General features: G+C 40.5%; 1 protein-coding gene and 1 long non-coding RNA gene across 2 annotated transcripts in view; one reads left to right on the top strand and one right to left on the bottom strand.

Moving 5' to 3' along the window:
- LOC147374085 (uncharacterized) overlaps positions 1–16312 on the bottom strand; it is a 103499-nt gene that overhangs the window by 74665 nt on the left and 12522 nt on the right. The window lies entirely within an intron of this gene.
- Positions 6830–12286, top strand: NPVF (neuropeptide VF precursor). The gene is made up of 3 exons (XM_086398429.1): positions 6830–8832; positions 10267–10667; positions 12006–12286. Exons 1-3 carry the CDS (start codon positions 8695–8697, stop codon positions 12055–12057), a joined length of 591 nt encoding a protein of 196 aa, XP_086254555.1. The 5' UTR covers positions 6830–8694; the 3' UTR covers positions 12058–12286.

The raw sequence follows: 16312 nt of genomic DNA, 5'->3' as shown, positions 1-16312 counted from the left end.
CATCACCAACTAAATAAGCATGAGTTTGAGCAAACTCGGAGACAGTGAAGAATAGGGAAGCCTGGTGTACTGCAATTCATGGGGTCACAAAAAGACACAATTTAGCAACTGAACAGCAACAACAAAACCCAAAAGTTATTGGCAAACAGAGAAGCAGAGAGATCAAGACAGCAGTAGGAGGGAATAATGAAGCTGACGCACAGAGAGAAGAAATGAAAATGCAGGAGAAAGTCCCACTGGTGATTAGAGTACCAGGCTCTAGGTGTTTCATAGGTCCTGGTCTCATCCATAAGACATCCCAGTCTCCTTCTATTAAATTCCTCATTTTGTTTAAACACATTAGAAATTTCAGTAATGTACAATCACGGACTTGAGTACTCTATCAGGTAAAGGAGAGCCTAGTTTAACAGCTGTGCCAATAATGAAATCCTCAAGCACAAAACATTTACACAAACAAGAAACTGCTCAAGAGGCAGGGAGGTCCAAAGTGAACCCACAGGGAATTTTTCTCTCTTCCATCTCTCACCATACCCTGCTTAGCCTGGGTATCAGAACTGTCTAAGATTCTAGGATTCCTTCTTCCTGGATATTTTAATCCAAATGAGACCAAGTTAAGATATACATGAAGAAAAGTTTTAAAGTGGTAAATTTAAACAAACAAAGCAGCCTAAAGTATATCAAAACATAGGAAGAGCCATTTCTCTGCTCTTGACCTAAAGGTTGGGGAATAGGGTGCAGATAGATGTGGTATTTACTGGAAGATCCACACTGATCTCCTGGTCTGATGCCTCTAGGTCATGGATCATTGGCTACTGCTATCATTAAATCAGATGGGGCTCCACCAGGGCTCATCAGTCAAATACCACTATTCTTAGACTTCTCTAGATTATTCAAGACTGTGTTTATAACCAGCTATGGCTTTCCTGGTAGCTCAGATGGTAAAGAATCGGCCTATAGTGCAGGAGACCCCAGTTCGATTCCTGGATCTGGAAGAGCCCCTGGAGAATGGATAGGCTACCCACTCCAGAATTTTTGAGCTTTCCTGGTGGCTCAGATGGTAAAGAATCCACCTGCAATGAAGGAGACCTGGGTTTGATCCTTGGGTTGGGAAGATACCCTGGAGGAGGGCATGGCAACCCACTCTAGTATTCTTGCCTGGAGAATCCCCACGGACAGAGTAGCCTGATGGGCTACAGTTCATGCGGTCACAAAGAACCAGACATGATTGAGCGACTAAGCACAGCCTGCATATTGTTTCTAGAGGAGGTCTGCCAGCTTATGCACCTAAATATGTTCTGAAATGTTTACTAGCTTTGTCTATTTTCTTTACTGTAGGTACTCAAAGAGGAAATACCTGATTTGTTAAGTTCACTTGGCACAAAACCCAGTACAGAATTAAATCCAGTAGATATTTAACAGGATTACATTAACACTCAGTTCACTTAACCTCCATTAGTACAGAATTTTCTGTCTAGATCCTACCTTTTACAATCAGGAGATTACCAGAAAAATCTTCTCCTTTAATTAAATTTATACCCAAATCACTGTAGGTTTAAAGGTATGTTTTTAAGTGCCTCTCCAAATACAACTATTTGGCTGAGGGCTTTTCGGTTTGCTTGCTCAGAACTGGTTGAGCTTTATGTCATTGACTTGATTGAGTTTAGCCAGATGCCATGCTGTCATTCTTGGCTATGTCATGGACACACCCCTTTGGGGGTCCAATAAAACCAGTGTTGAAGAGAAGTGTAACCCTCCCATCAGTGATGAAGTCCAGCCAGTGTAAACCAAAGACCCACTGCTATGAAGTACACACATGAGCTCAGATCTAGAGCTGAGAGGCAGGACGTATGGCCAAAGCCAAAGCACTGGAAACAGAAAAGAATAAAGTCCAAGTGCCCCTGTGTTAACATAAGTGTGGTCAGAGCCAGGCTAGCTTCTGCTCGGAACCAAGGCAAGTGCATGACTGCTGTAGATCTGTGGGAGCCCTCAACAGACCTCAGGAGCACAGAAACCAAGTGATCCCCAATCAGAAAGTAAAAAAAAAAACAAATGAACAAAACCACCCATTTATATGCATATTTCAATTCACCTCCTTTTCATTTTTTTCCATCAGAGATAAAAGAGCATCTAAGAGGGTCCATTTGAACAATAAGGCTAATTTTTATTGGTTACCCCTTTATCCTTATATTCCTCTGTTTAAGATGAGAAATAGTGTTTTAAACACCCTCCAAAACCCACAACAGTGTAGGTTTAAGCAACAGATTTCCTCCCCAGTGAAGGTGTGGCCAGGATAGTGGAAAAAGTTAGCCTAAGGATCAGGCTCAGCTCTTCCTAAGCTGTCTTATGCTTTCTTTTTATTAAAGCAAATGATTATTTGAAGAACACAGTCCACATTTTGGAGTAGAATCCTTCAAAACAAAGATAAAACAAACACACCCAAGATATTGAAGAAGCACACATCTTGTAAGAAACTAAATTCTTCTGCTCAGGTTGGAAAAACAAGATGGCTGATTACTTATTTTAAAAATATCAAAAGACAAGATTGGCCAAAAACAGAGAAAAAAATCCCCATAAAAGTCTTGGTTTCCATTACATTACCTATATTTGTATAAAAGCTATGTGTTGTTTTAACCAAACATCTGGTCTTTGTCCCTCATGTAGAGAATTCTGAGTTTTCTTGACATTTTGGCAAGAGGTACCACAAACCCCTGCCAGGCTAGTAAAAATCACACATTTTTCCTGCAAGGGAAAAAATGTCAATAAAAACGAAACATTAAAAAACATAAAAGCTCGACTTGGAAAGCCTTGCTGTGGAGATTCTGCTTCCTAATCAGCCTTGCACAATTGCCTTAACTTCTTTTTTAAACAGTACCACACCATATCATTTGAAAGATCTAATACTAATACTTCAAGTTTATTCAATATATTGTTCTAAAAAATGTCCTTCAGATAAAGGGACCTTGCCATTTAATCACTTTCTAGAATAAATCATATGAATTAATTTTTATAAATATTTAATGTCTATTCTTATACTGTACAAATTGACTCTTTAAGTTATTTCAACCAGAATTGAATTTCAACTGCTTTTGCTACATAAAGGAATAATCTTCATCTCACATTCACATTGGCACCTTCCAAGGCCCTGACTTTGTAATCTGTCATAGTAAAAAGCACAGAAGTAAATACAACCCTGCTACCAAAATATGACAAGCTCATTATAAGCAGCCACTCATAAATCTTGAAACAAAGGCACCAGCACATATTTAAAAAAATAATAATTTTATGTAATTTGCATAGGGATATTTTTGTTTGGAACCAAGGCAGGTATTTCTTTCTCTTTGCACACATAATACTGAAATAAATTATTCAGAAATACCACTACCTACCTCTAAAGAGGGCCAGAAATTGGTTAACAAATGGTTGCAAAATACTCTGTAAACATAAAATGCAAAATAAGACTATAATGGCCATCAATTCTTCTGCACAACATAACAACTGGATTATGCTTAGAGAGAAAGGAAGGAATAAACTGGAAAAAGGCAAGTGTCTGGGAAGTAAATGGCTGGGTTGAGGGTAAGGAGAAGGGCTCTGTAATGAGGTTCCTCTGGATATTAAAATTCATCACCTCTTTGATAGATCTTGCCATGGCCTCAGGGAGACCTTCTATATACAGATTTAAATAAAAACATACAGCCCATGGCACAAAAACAGCCTCTTAAAATGTTTTACTTAGGGTTCAGGTAAACCAGAGCCTTACAAAGTCCTAAACCCAGTCAAGTTGGCTCAGTTCCTGATTGGCGGAAATGGTTTGTCCTCCATTTAGCTGCCTGACAGAGGGGCTTTCCTGACAGCCCAGTTGTAAAGAATCTGCCTGAAATGCAGGAGACAGATGCAGTTTCAATCTCTGTGTCTGGAAGATCCCCTGGAGAAGAGAATGGCAACCTACCCCAGCACGCATGCACGAACTGCCTACCAGAGGTTAGGATGCAGCTAGTGGGTATAGACAAATACTGTGCAATCAGAATACTCTTTCCTGTGCTCAGCCAATGGGCCTAAGAAGTCTCCCTGGCGAGAAACATCGTCAGGAAGTTCTCCTCGGGGCAGTGCACTCCCCTTTCCTACCCTTCCTAGTGTTGGTGCCCATCAATGTGCCAGGATCCATCAGGATATATTTAACTTACCAAACTAAATGCTCCACTACAACAGAATAAACCTAAACTCACATTTAACCTACCCATGCCTGACTATCCACGTAAAGGTCTCAGTCTGCGAAAGTCTTCGATGTAAATCCTTAACAAGACAAGGTGAAGATGTTATGATTTCAGAATAAGCACAAATTTAAGGTCTAAAAATGTGTAAGTCTTAGTAAAGAGAAAATTCTGGTCGGTGGGCAAAACAGGAAAAAATAATTACCAAGCAACTTCAGTTTTAACTCCTATTTCCAATACTAATGAAACATTTACTCATTTATTTAGAAATAAAATTTCCTGAGCATCTGTGAGATAAACAAAAATACCCCTGTGATCTGCACAAGCAAGGTCCTGCCCTCACACAGCTGACAGAGGAGCGGAAGAGGAAACGAGGGAAGAGGACGCGTCAAAGAGAAGAGCCATGATGGAAGAACAAAGGCCATCGATTGGAGTGTGAAGTCAGAAGAGACTTCTCCTGACACAGGATGCCTCAGCTGGAACCCAAACAATGAATCAGTGTAAGGAGAGGCAAGTGGGCGCATAACCCATGCACAGGAAAACCATGGGCAGAGGCCTAGAGGCAAGAGAAAGCTCATCTCTTTGGAAGAATAGAAAGAAGTCTGTCATAAGACAGAGTTACTAGGAACTTAATGAGAGAGAGTGCTGGAGAAATAAGCAGGAAACAGATCCTAAAAAATGGACTTAGGGATTCCAAGGGAATCCCTAGGGATTCCACTGAAAGGTATTAAGGAAGATATCATAAATATATTGTATTTTATAAAAATTTTTCTGAGTGTATGGTGGAGCAAGGACTGGAGAGGATCAAGACAAAGGTCTAGACAAAAGAAAATGAACTGAGTTACAAGCAATACAGACGGAGAGAAGTGAACAGAGGTAAGAGCTATTTAGAAGTCAGAGGAAAACAGACTTGACTGGGCAGACCAGCATAGGGAGTAAGTGTTCAGGCAGCTTGGGTTCAAATCCTGGATATTCCACTTATAGGGCAAGTTACTTACTCTTTCTGCATCTTAGCTTCCCTTTCATAGAGGATGAACAATGATGGTCCCTGCTCGTGGAGTTACTATGAAGGATAAACAAACTAATTCACAAAGTGCTGTACTTTAATAGGACAGTTCCTGGCACATGACTAGTAAGTGGCCAAAGATATAGACCATTATTATTGAGTGCAATAGCTCAAAACTAGAAACAATGCAATTGTTCATTAACAATAGAATATGATGCTGAAGAAAAGAGGAGGAAGTAGCCAAGGATCTCACAAAGGATTTTGACTTGGATAAATCGGTGGATGACTGTACCCGTTATCTATTTACTGTCTCTCAGGTCCTGATCCACCCTTTGTTCCTTCACTAATAATGGAGATGAACCCAGTCAGCATTTCCCCTTGGCAGCTGGCACAGTGCTTTCCCAGTGGAAGGCACTCGAGAGATACTGCAGGAGGAAGGATTTCTCTTCATGGTTCCGGTTTGCTTCTTTGAGGTCCTACACATAGACTGTGCCAGAAATCCGTGCAACAGACATCCATTAGCATTCACCCCCATCAAACTGCAGAAGCAGATTCTATGTGAGTCTCAGAAATGTCCCACAAGTTGCCTTCCCAGCACTGGCCCATCTGCACCACAGAAGAGTGTCTCACACCTGTGATGGACAGCCGCTGGCCCACGGTGACCCAGCAGACACTTCTTCACCATCGACACCTTCTCCCAGTACAGCCTGAATTTCAGTTTGTCCTCTTCTTGGATTTTCTCCCTTGGCCCTCATGTATTCCTTACCCCTTTAGTTAATCTCCTAGTACAATTAATAATTCCTTATATGAACCATTTCCTATTCAAATCACTGTGTGCTTTCTACCTTCTGATCGGACCCTGACCAATACTGTAACTATTCAATGAAATGGAAAACAGGAGGAGAGACAGGTTATTGAACAGATAAATTCCATTTTGGACATACTGGACTTGAGATGCTTGTGGGAATCCCAACAGCACTGTCTGGTAGGAAGCTGAGTATCCGGGGTTTCCAAAGCTTAGGACAAGTATCCGGGATGAAGAGAGATGCTTAGAAGGGAATAGCCTTAAGGTCTCTAAAATCTTAGTAAATGAAGCATGTGTGTAAATGTCACATGTCGGGGAGACAGATTTTATTTTGTATGCTTGTGTGTCTCATTAAGAATCCCTAACTGTGCTATGTATATGGCAGCACATTTCATCAAAAGATTTATAGTCATTTTGTACTGCGTATGTTAGGCAATGTTGTTTTATATCTGTTAACATTTTCCAAGCTAACAGAAGATGTAGTTGAAAAGAGCCAAGCCCTATATTAATAAGATTAGAACTCTAATTACACTCCAAACTTGGAAGTTTAAAATATGGTTGAGGCTAGTGGGTAATTAATCATATCAGCTACTCTGGATACTGACTTCAGCCAGAAAAATCAGTGGATGTGCCAAAACCCCAAAGAGCAGCACTGAAAACTGGTCAACTGCTCAAGGCTGAAACAACTACAGACAAGCATGTTTTGAAAGAGACCCAGGCTGGTTCATTCTGCCTTTTCCAGGGTCAGAGCTCAGCCGACAAAACTTGTTCCTTGCTTCACCCACTTAAAAGTTTGGAGCTACTGACCACAAAAAAAAAAAAAGGAAGTTCCATCAGCAGTTTACAAAGGAACAATTTGGAAGAAAAATGTATAAAATCCTCAGGGAAATTAAACCCAATAATCCAATAACAGCATTACAAAATTAACATTAGACTATGAATTGAATTAATTGCCTCCTACTGTGGGGATTCTTGGCTACCCAGAGTCTGAAACAAATGAGACCAACGATGTCAACTGCCATAAGAGAGACCAGAGGAAAGTATAATCTTGGGGTAACCAAGAGTTTGTCACACAATTGTCTTTCAACTTTCTGATTTATCCTGGTGATCTTTAATATGGAGAAAGGTCTTCACCTCTGCCCAACTCATACCTCAGATTATGGTAGATGAGCGAGAGAAGCTAGGGGTATTTTTTTTTTGGTTGCACTGGGTCTTCTCTGAAGAGTGGGGGCTACTCTTCATTACGTTGCACAGGCTTCTCATCGTGATGGCTTCTCTTGTCGAGGAACGTAGGCTCCAGGTGTGCGGGGTCAGGAGTTGCAGCACACGGCCTCAGTAGTTGTGGCACAAAGGCGTATTTGCCCCCTGCTTCCCCTGCCCGCCCCCAACCCCCAGCATGTGGCATCCTCCCAGACCAGGGATTGAACCCACGTTCCCTGCATTGGCAGGTGGACTCCCATTCACTGTGCCACCAGGAAAGTCCCAAGATAGTACAATTCTTGACATAAAAGGTGGATTTTTATGACTTGCTTTTTTGGGAATTCACCTCTAAGTGCCTGTATCTAGAAGTAGCTGGAGTGTTAGAAACAGATCACCCTTAAGGTCTTTTTCTCCTAAGAGGGCTAAATGGACAGGGGAAACAGGTAATGATTTCTCTAGAATCTAGGCAGGAATATAGGCAGTCCGGTGATAAGGCAGACCTTTAAGAATACCAGTCAGCTGTTCTGAAAGAGACTTGCTTTGGCATTTCAGTAAATAAGCATTTATTTCTGTAAATTCTTTTCTTATGCCATGATGTCAGTGAGCCTGTGGCAGGGCAAGATTACCTAAACAGCATAGGTCAGGGAACAACAAAATTAGCATGTGTGTGATTTACCAGTCCTCTGCCAGCATTCTTTAAGGGGTTTGAGGTGGAAGGTAGGATGTGGCATCATCATAGAAATAAAATCCTGGTGATTTACACAGTTTTGCCAAATAAAGCCCTCAGGGCAGATGCAAAAGGCCTTGAACTGCCTCCAGCCTCTCCCGAGACAGCCAGTTTGTCAAAATGCCTATGGCTTGGTCTTATGCACACCCTTCAGGTTACAGCTGACATTTACTCCTGAAGCTTTTTAATAACAAAGCAGCATTTTACAAAAAGTTAATTAATGGCATTTTATTTCAGTCTTATGTGATTTGGAATTCTTTTCACACTCTTAATTTTGTCTGACATTTTGAAAATACTATGCCTAACTCTTTTGTGTGAATAAAAAATTTTTTTCAAACATAGCTAACACATATTGAACACTTTTCCTTTCTCCCAAGAATTGACGCAAACACCAAAGACAAAATAGTTCTTTTTTGAGCTCAGAGAAATGAAGCATTCAGTTTGTTTGGAATCTTAATGACGATGGCCCCAAACTTATCTAATTAAATACTCCTTCATGATGAAGGAAATTATTTTCAAAGTTAATGAATTTGCAAGCAGAAATGTTGCTGTCTTCCTAGAATGAATTACTCACATTCCTCACATACATATTTCAGTTAAACACTAATTAATGTTGGTGTTTAAAACACGTGGGATTGATTTCCCAATGAAAGCAAACTTTGTTTTTAGACAGTATAAAAAGACCACAATTTCCTTTTGTATAGACATCAGGCTGCACATATAAACTTAATTCTAGATTTTGGACAAAATGGAAATTATTTCATTAAAACGATTCATTTTATTGATGTTAGCCACTTCAAGCTTGTTAACATCAAACATCTTCTGCACAGACGAATCAAGGATGCCCAATCTTTACAGCAAAAAGAATTATGACAAATATTCCGAGGTAAGTTTTTTAACTCTGTCTAACATGACTAGCATTCACCATTGAATATTTGTTCTGAGTCTAGTGCTTTTGTAAAGAGTAAGGAATAAGTTTGTGGTTTGCTTTTTGTCACACTTCAGCCCATCCAGGGCAGTGTATTGATGTAACTCGTATTTTGTAGCAAAACTGCACACAGCCTGGTCTCATGACCGTTTTAGTGCAGAGTATGATACTTAGCAAGGATAAGGTGCATTAATAATTGTCAATTGACTCAGAAGTGCACAGTTGAAGTAAAGAATTGCAGAAATAAGTACTGGTTATATTTCAGCTGAACATTTAAATTATATTTCTATATCTAAGAAAAATGTTTACTCCTAAATGGTGGAATTCCACTTTTTTTTATTTTCTTCTCTATGCCTTCATGTAAATTCCTGCATTTGCTAAAATAAGTAGGTATTATTTTCTACAATAAGAAAAGTTACTTTAAAATCTTCATATGGACAAACTTTCATGGCCAAACTAAATCTAATTAAATATTTGCTGTATTTTAAATGGTTCCTTTAAAGTTGGTATGGTCATGCTGTAGTAACCCACAAACCAATCAGTGTTTTACTAATGTAATTTACATACTAATAAAATATAATCAGTTTCTTGAAACATGTTTTTAGGTAAAAAAGAAGTCTCTGCCAATTGTACCCCAGAACTTGGCTAGTATGGGCCCACCACTTTGACTTTTAAAGATGAGGGAAACAAGAGACATGGAGAGGCAGTGGAAAATGTCTCTAAAAGCAATATATAAAAACATATGAAATATTTTATAAACAAAATGAAGCAAAAACTGAAGGAGGGATAGTTACGGAGTTTGGGATTGACAAGTACACACTGCTATCTCTAAAACGGATAACAACAAGGACCCACTGTACAGCATAGGGAACTCGGCTCAATATTATATAACAATCTAAATGGGAAAAGAATTTGAAAAAGAATAGATACATGTATATGTATAACTGAACCACTTTGCTATACACCTGAAACTGTCACAACATTGTTAATCAACTATACTCCAATAGAAAATAAAGTTAAAAAAAAATAACCACAGTAAAATAAAATTTCACTTCAATATTTCATTATGTTCCTGCTCCTCGAATACATTGCTGCACTCACTATATATATTAATATTTTATAGTTGTCTTATAGTAGTCCAGGGATGGAGAAACTAGATTGCTTTATATAAAAAGAAGCTTAATATAAATTATCTATTTTAAAAATTTTAAAAATTCTGTACATGAAAGCACAAACTTTGTTCACAGCTTTAACATTTCTACCAATTAAAGTCTGGATTTAACATAATGTAATAATTTAAACTATTGCTTACAATAGTTTAAATTTATTAGTAAATTAAATAATTTACTATAATTTACTAATAAATTATTTAATGGTTATTTCTAATTATAGCCTAGAGGAGATCTAGGCTGGGAGAAAGAAAGAAGTCTTACTTTTGAAGAAGTAAAAGATTGGGCTCCAAAAATTAAGATGAATAAACCTGTAGTCAACAAAATGCCACCCTCTGCAGCCAACCTGCCACTGAGATTTGGGAGGAACATGGAAGAAGAAAGGAGCACTAGGGCGATGGCCCACCTGCCTCTGAGACTCGGAAAAAATAGAGAGGACAGCCTCTCCAGATGGGTCCCAAATCTGCCCCAGAGGTTTGGAAGAACAACAACAGCCAAAAGCATTACCAAGACCCTGAGTAATTTGCTCCAGCAGTCCATGCATTCACCATCTACCAATGGGCTACTCTACTCCATGACCTGCCAGCCCCAAGAAATCCAGAATCCTGGTCAAAAGAACCTAAGGTAAATACTTGAATGCCAATTAAATGCACATGCAGTTAGCAGAGCTAGTCTAGAAACTTTTAAAATGCTTACATTTTTTCAAAAGAAGTTTCTAAGAGAGTTTTTACATTTCTTAGGACTTCCTTGGTAGTCCAGTGGTTAAGAATCCACCTTCCAATGCAGGGGATGAAGGCTCCATCCCATCTTCACTAAGATCCCACGTGCCGGAGGGCAAGTAAGCCCAGGCACCGCAACTACTGAGCCTGCCTGCTCTAGATCCCGTGCTCCCCCTGCCTTGAGCTGCAACTAGAGAAAGCCTGCATGCTGCAACAAAGACCCAGCACAGCTAAAAAAAACTTTTTAAAGAGAGAGAAAAGAAAAAAGCTAAGTTTGTAAGAAGGAAAAGGCACAGGGAAATGAACACCTATAAATTGAGAGGGTCATTTCCTATGGCTCAGATGGTAAAGAATCTGCCTGCAATGCAGGAAACCGGGGTTCAATCCCTGGGTCAGGAAGACCCTCAGGAGAAGGAAATGGCAACCCACTCCAGTATTCTTGCCTGGAGAATCCCATGGACAGGGGAGCCTGGCGGGCTACAGTCCATGGGGTCACAAAGAGTTGGACACGACAAAGTGACTAACACATACACACACTGATATTAAGTCATGAGTTAGCTTCCCCTAAACCACATATGGGTATCCCTCACATTTCTCTACAGCCACACTCTAAGCAGTAACAGGCAGTGATAGAATGAGGAATTCATGCCTATGAGGTATCGTCCAACATTTGACTTCTCTAACATGAAAGCTCCCCGTGAGGGAGTTGTCTGCAAGTACAAAGGACACTATTTCAAAAACCCAGGTTTCAAATTCAGATCTTCTTCCTCAACTTTAAATCAAAATTTCTTTTTCCAGAATCTCATGTTATAAATAATTCCTGTTATTATAATTATTCTTTGTATTGATATGTATTTATTGAATATCTACTAGTACAAATCCTAGCATAAACTACTATAAGAAGTTCAAAATTTTAATAAGCTACCTACATATTATTTTCTAGTAGAGCAAATGTTAAAAAAAATGTTTTATATAAAACAACATGACTCTACTGGTAGAGTTTGGCAATGAATCAGATGTCAGGAGTTGGGTGGCAACGAGGGAGAGAGATGAGTCCATGGTTAAGATTGTCATTCTAAGTGCTCATTACAAATTCAGGATCCCATCAATGTCTCACTCATTTCAAGTGCTGCACAATTCAACTCAGGTATAATTAGGCAATTGGGATCATGGCCTGCATTTGTATGTTTTCACATGCTATTGTTGTGATGGATGAGAACATTTTGCGCTGCTTACATTTTAGGAGACGGGGATTCCAGAAAATAGATGATGCAGAATTGAAACAAGAAAAATAAGAAATCTGGAGCCTATCCCTAAAGACGACTTAAAGCTGTAGCCTGTAATCTGCAAAGAAATCTATGGTGAAGACAAAGAATGAAGTCACTGTTCTCTTGTAATAAATTATCATTCACAGCAAGTTTTCCTTCTTAGTACAGTTAATATCGTGAAAAGTTAAAAAATGTAAAAAATACTGTAATGTAAAGATGAAATAATTTTGTCTAAATAAAAAGAGCATTGCATACACTTAAGAAGCCTTTGGTAATGGGGAGAAGAGAAGAGGAGAGATGGACTTAAGCCACACCATCTTATGAATACAGTTACCCTTAAGTAAAAATTTAAACAGAGGAGCAGCCTGGCAAATTTTACAATGAATATTAAATTATTTAACATAATAACATGTTTGACAATTAAATGAACATGAATAATAAACCATTTCCCAATATTTTTATACACCTACTTTTTCATTGTATCAGCTGTTAGTAAATACATGATAGATTGAAAATCTTTTTAAAAAACAGATAAAAGAAAAAAGCAATTATTACACATCTCTTTAAGTGTCTCTTCTATCCATAACTGAAAATTTGCCTTCTGGTATGTTTTTTCCTCCTCATTTACTATTTCAAGTTTTTGATTTGTAGACAAAACCTAATTACTCTTAAAACTAACAATTTATGAACACAATATACCACCACCCGGATGTACAGTGATTCAACTTTAGTCATAGAATAAGAAGTCCTTAATCAGATTTATTAAGCAATCTTAATTCCTTAAGGTACAAACCAGGAGTGGCAGTAATTGTCTCCTATCCTGCCCCCAGCTGGGCTGTGTTGAATCCCCTTTCCCTGCTGGGCAGAGATCTCTTAATAATACCCCAGACACACTCTTCAACTTCCTCATCACTGCTTGATATTAAAAAACTCAGTCAACTCCAGCTGAAGATGGCCGACTCATAGCCAAATCAAAGTTTCCCCTCCCCCGTGGCTGGGGGCTGGGGGCTGGGAGGACGTGAAGCCAGAAAGAGGCAAGGCTGCTCCTTCTCTCTTCCTCTTTCCTCCCCTTTCTCACCCCCGAGGTAGGGTGGTGGGAGGGAAAAATGGTAGGCCTCTGCAAAACAGTCTTCTCTTCTGATTTCTCCAAGTTGGGTGGGTGAGGGAGGGGGATGGGTATTTTTGAGTGGGGGTGGAGAATCGAAAGTCCCTGTCTGGTCTTCTCGTTATAATGTTACTTCTTCTACTTTTTGAATACTTTGGGAAGCACTCAGGGAATGTCACACTGCCCAGGTCAGTGACCTAAGACACCTGGATGCTTCCTGATCTCTTCCAGTCATCCTCATCTCATCTGTACTCTTACTGCCAGAAAGAAACACTCAAGGCAGCTACCTTCTCAGTGTCCACTTGATTTACAGAAAAGGCAGAGGTCCTCGTCATGCCAAGACAGGACTTAAGCTGCTTCTGGGATGCCCCGCCACTGCCCCCATTTGTCTCCAAGCCCCTCTGCCCCACTAGGTGGGGCAGAGGCAGGCCAGCAAGCCTACTGCCTACACACGCTACCTACCAGAAATGCATGGCCAGTACCTGCTTTGTGACTCCCACTCTGTCTTTCTAGAAACCTCTCGTTTGATTTCAGGGTGAGGGACAGCTGTAGCAGCCCTCCCAGTCAACCTCTCGCCCACCACCAGGAGACTGGGGGATGCGGAGACAGGGATGGGGCAAGGCAGGGGCTGATGAGACTCTGCCATCACTTCATAAACCCTGAAGGGGTGTCTGGCCCCCCGCCATTCATGACTTGCATTATAAAAGTATTCAGCACCTCTGGACTTCCAGATTTGGTCCCAATTGCTCATCCTGAGCAAAGTGAAAGTATGAAACATTCTGCTGTACTAATAAATTAATAAACAGAAAGCCACTCGGTCCCTCGATACTACATGACACAAGAAAATTTATTGTCCTAGAACATGGGTTCTTTACCTAAACCCTTGAAATTTATTGAAAATAAATATTAAGTGAATAACCAACTATCAGCTGCCCCCTAACCCACAGAGCTTACTCTGTTTCAGCCCCTTGGTACCCACTTCACCAGCTTCTACAAGAAATCCATTCACATAAGGAAGTCTGCAACCTCTCTGAGGACTTGAGGGATCTCAAGGAGGAGGTCACACTGCACGTGATTTCACTGAGAAAAGTCTTGAATAGACAAGCCTCTTGTTCCAAGTCTCTCTTTAACTGGAACCCTAGCAGGGTCTCCTCCTCTTTTGACCTCTGACATTCACCAGGGTAGCTTTATGGCCATGTGACCCTTGCAGGTACACAGGGCCCCACATTTGGTTAAATGCTTTATTGTCACTGTCCTGAAATTCTCAATACATTTGAACAAGGAGTTCTGCACTTTTTATTTTGCAGTGGGCCCTGCAAACTATGTAGCCTGTCCTGCTCCTCCTATTTCAGCCCTGTTGGTACCTCTGCCTTTTCTCACGATGTCCAATGCCTCCCTGTTTTGTCTGATGTTTATCTGACTGTCCCAGTCTTAGCTGTGACATACAGGAACTTTAGTTGTGGTATGTAGGACCCAGTTCCCCCCTGCACTGGGTGTGCAGAGTCTTAGCCACTGGACCATCAGGGAAGTCCCTTCCCCTCTTTATTTATGAGAACAGCTTTTGTTTTCTGGGCTTCCCTGATAGCTCAGGTGGTAAAGAACCTGCCTACAAGGCAGGAGACTCCAGTTTGATTTCTGGGTCTGGAAGATCTGATCAAGAAGGGATAGGCTACCCACTCCAGTATTCTTCAGCTTCCCTGGTGGTTCAGCTGGTAAAGAATCCGCCTGCAATGCAGGAGGCCTGGGTTCCATCCCTGGTTTGGGAAGATCCCCTGGAGAAGGGAAAGGCTACCCACTCCAATATTTTGACCTGGAGAATTCCATGGACTATATAGTCCGTGGTGTGGCAAAGAACCGGATATGACTGGGTGGCTTTCACTTTCACTTTTGTTTTCTACAGGAAACTCAAGGGCCAGCTTATCACACAGGCCTGAGAAATCTGTTTATACCCCACAGTAGGTAAAAAATATAACTGCATGACTCATGAAATGTCAAAATGCAAAATTTTTTGTGTGTGACCCACCACCCCCTTTAAAATGTAAAGGATGGGGAACAGGCTGTGCAGAAAGCTTTCACTGGCCCTGGATAGAAACTTGGGCAGATGCCATGAACTTCACTGTTGCTCTTAAGTGGTTCTTTGGCCTAAGTCAAAAATGCACAGTCTCAATTCTATTGTAATCAACATTTCAATCTGCATTCATTCATTCATGTTCAACTTTTCCCATGTGAGATCTGAGCTGGGTGACAGGAAGGAGACTGACTTCTGCTTTCTTTTCCAGCCTCAATTGCTTCCTCACTCTCTGGCTTTGTTGGACTCTTCTAAGATGAAAGAGAATTTGAGAAGAGAGGCAAGGAATACAGGACAGTTCTTGCCAGGGTGAATGGATTCACTCCCAGGACCCAGAGGATGGCCTGTCCACCATAGCTGGGCTCAGCCCTTGCCGAGGGACATGGGCACCCACTCTGTTCATGCCCATTTCTCTTCGAGGGGTCCTCTTTAGTAGGGCTCAAAGCCACTTCCACAAATCTCTCTTTCCTGCAGCTCATATCTGGTTACCCACAGCTCACTCTCCACACTGGCTGTGATCCCAACACACCTCTTCTATCTTGCTGCCCCCAGACTCTTCAGCTGTGGGGCCTGGAGTTGAGCACCAATTTTTCATTTCTCTCAACCACATGGAGCACATTTCCTCATCATATGGAAGCCTCTCCCTGCTGAAGAGTAATGGGCTCAGTAATCCCTAGCACATGGGCATCGGTAGGGGGCATTCACAGCAGGGTAACAATGCTCTCCAAAGAAATCTCTTCACAAATCCAAATCTTACCCTTTTATGGTCTCCAAGTGGGTGAGAAAATTGAGGACTTAGTAGAACCACTTAACAAGCACTTCCTTCATAAAGTCTGCACATAGTGATCTGGCTTTGTAATTTTCCAATCTATCAGATTTTGGCATTTTGATTAAAACTTCACTTTTGCAACAAAGATGGAGTTCTACTTGTAAGGTATGCTCACAGCTGTTACAAATGACATTGTCTCTGCATCATTACATATATATGTGCATTTTTCTGGGGAGAGACTTCAGAGTTCTTGGGTAAATTCTCAGTAGACCTTGTGATGCCATAAAGTTTAAGATTTACTGCCACAGAAGATTTTTATTTCTAGAATTATTTTAAATTA

This window comes from Bos grunniens, chromosome 4, assembly GCF_055505025.1.
Source record: "Bos grunniens cultivar Pamir isolate PY7600 chromosome 4, Bosgru_T2T1.0, whole genome shotgun sequence".
NCBI classification, from domain to species: domain Eukaryota; kingdom Metazoa; phylum Chordata; class Mammalia; order Artiodactyla; family Bovidae; genus Bos; species Bos grunniens.
Note: the sequence above shows the minus strand (reverse complement) of the source record. Positions and strands in the feature narration are given on the sequence as shown.

Bases quoted from the DNA above. Each gene is read 5' to 3' on its own strand.
- NPVF (XM_086398429.1), top strand. From the start codon at position 8,695: ATGGAAATTATTTCATTAAAACGATTCATTTTATTGATGTTAGCCACT. The intron at 8,833-10,266 runs GTAAGTTTTTTA...TTCTAATTATAG, and splicing joins ATTATGACAAATATTCCGAG to CCTAGAGGAGATCTAGGCTG. The intron at 10,668-12,005 runs GTAAATACTTGA...CTTACATTTTAG, and splicing joins CCTGGTCAAAAGAACCTAAG to GAGACGGGGATTCCAGAAAA.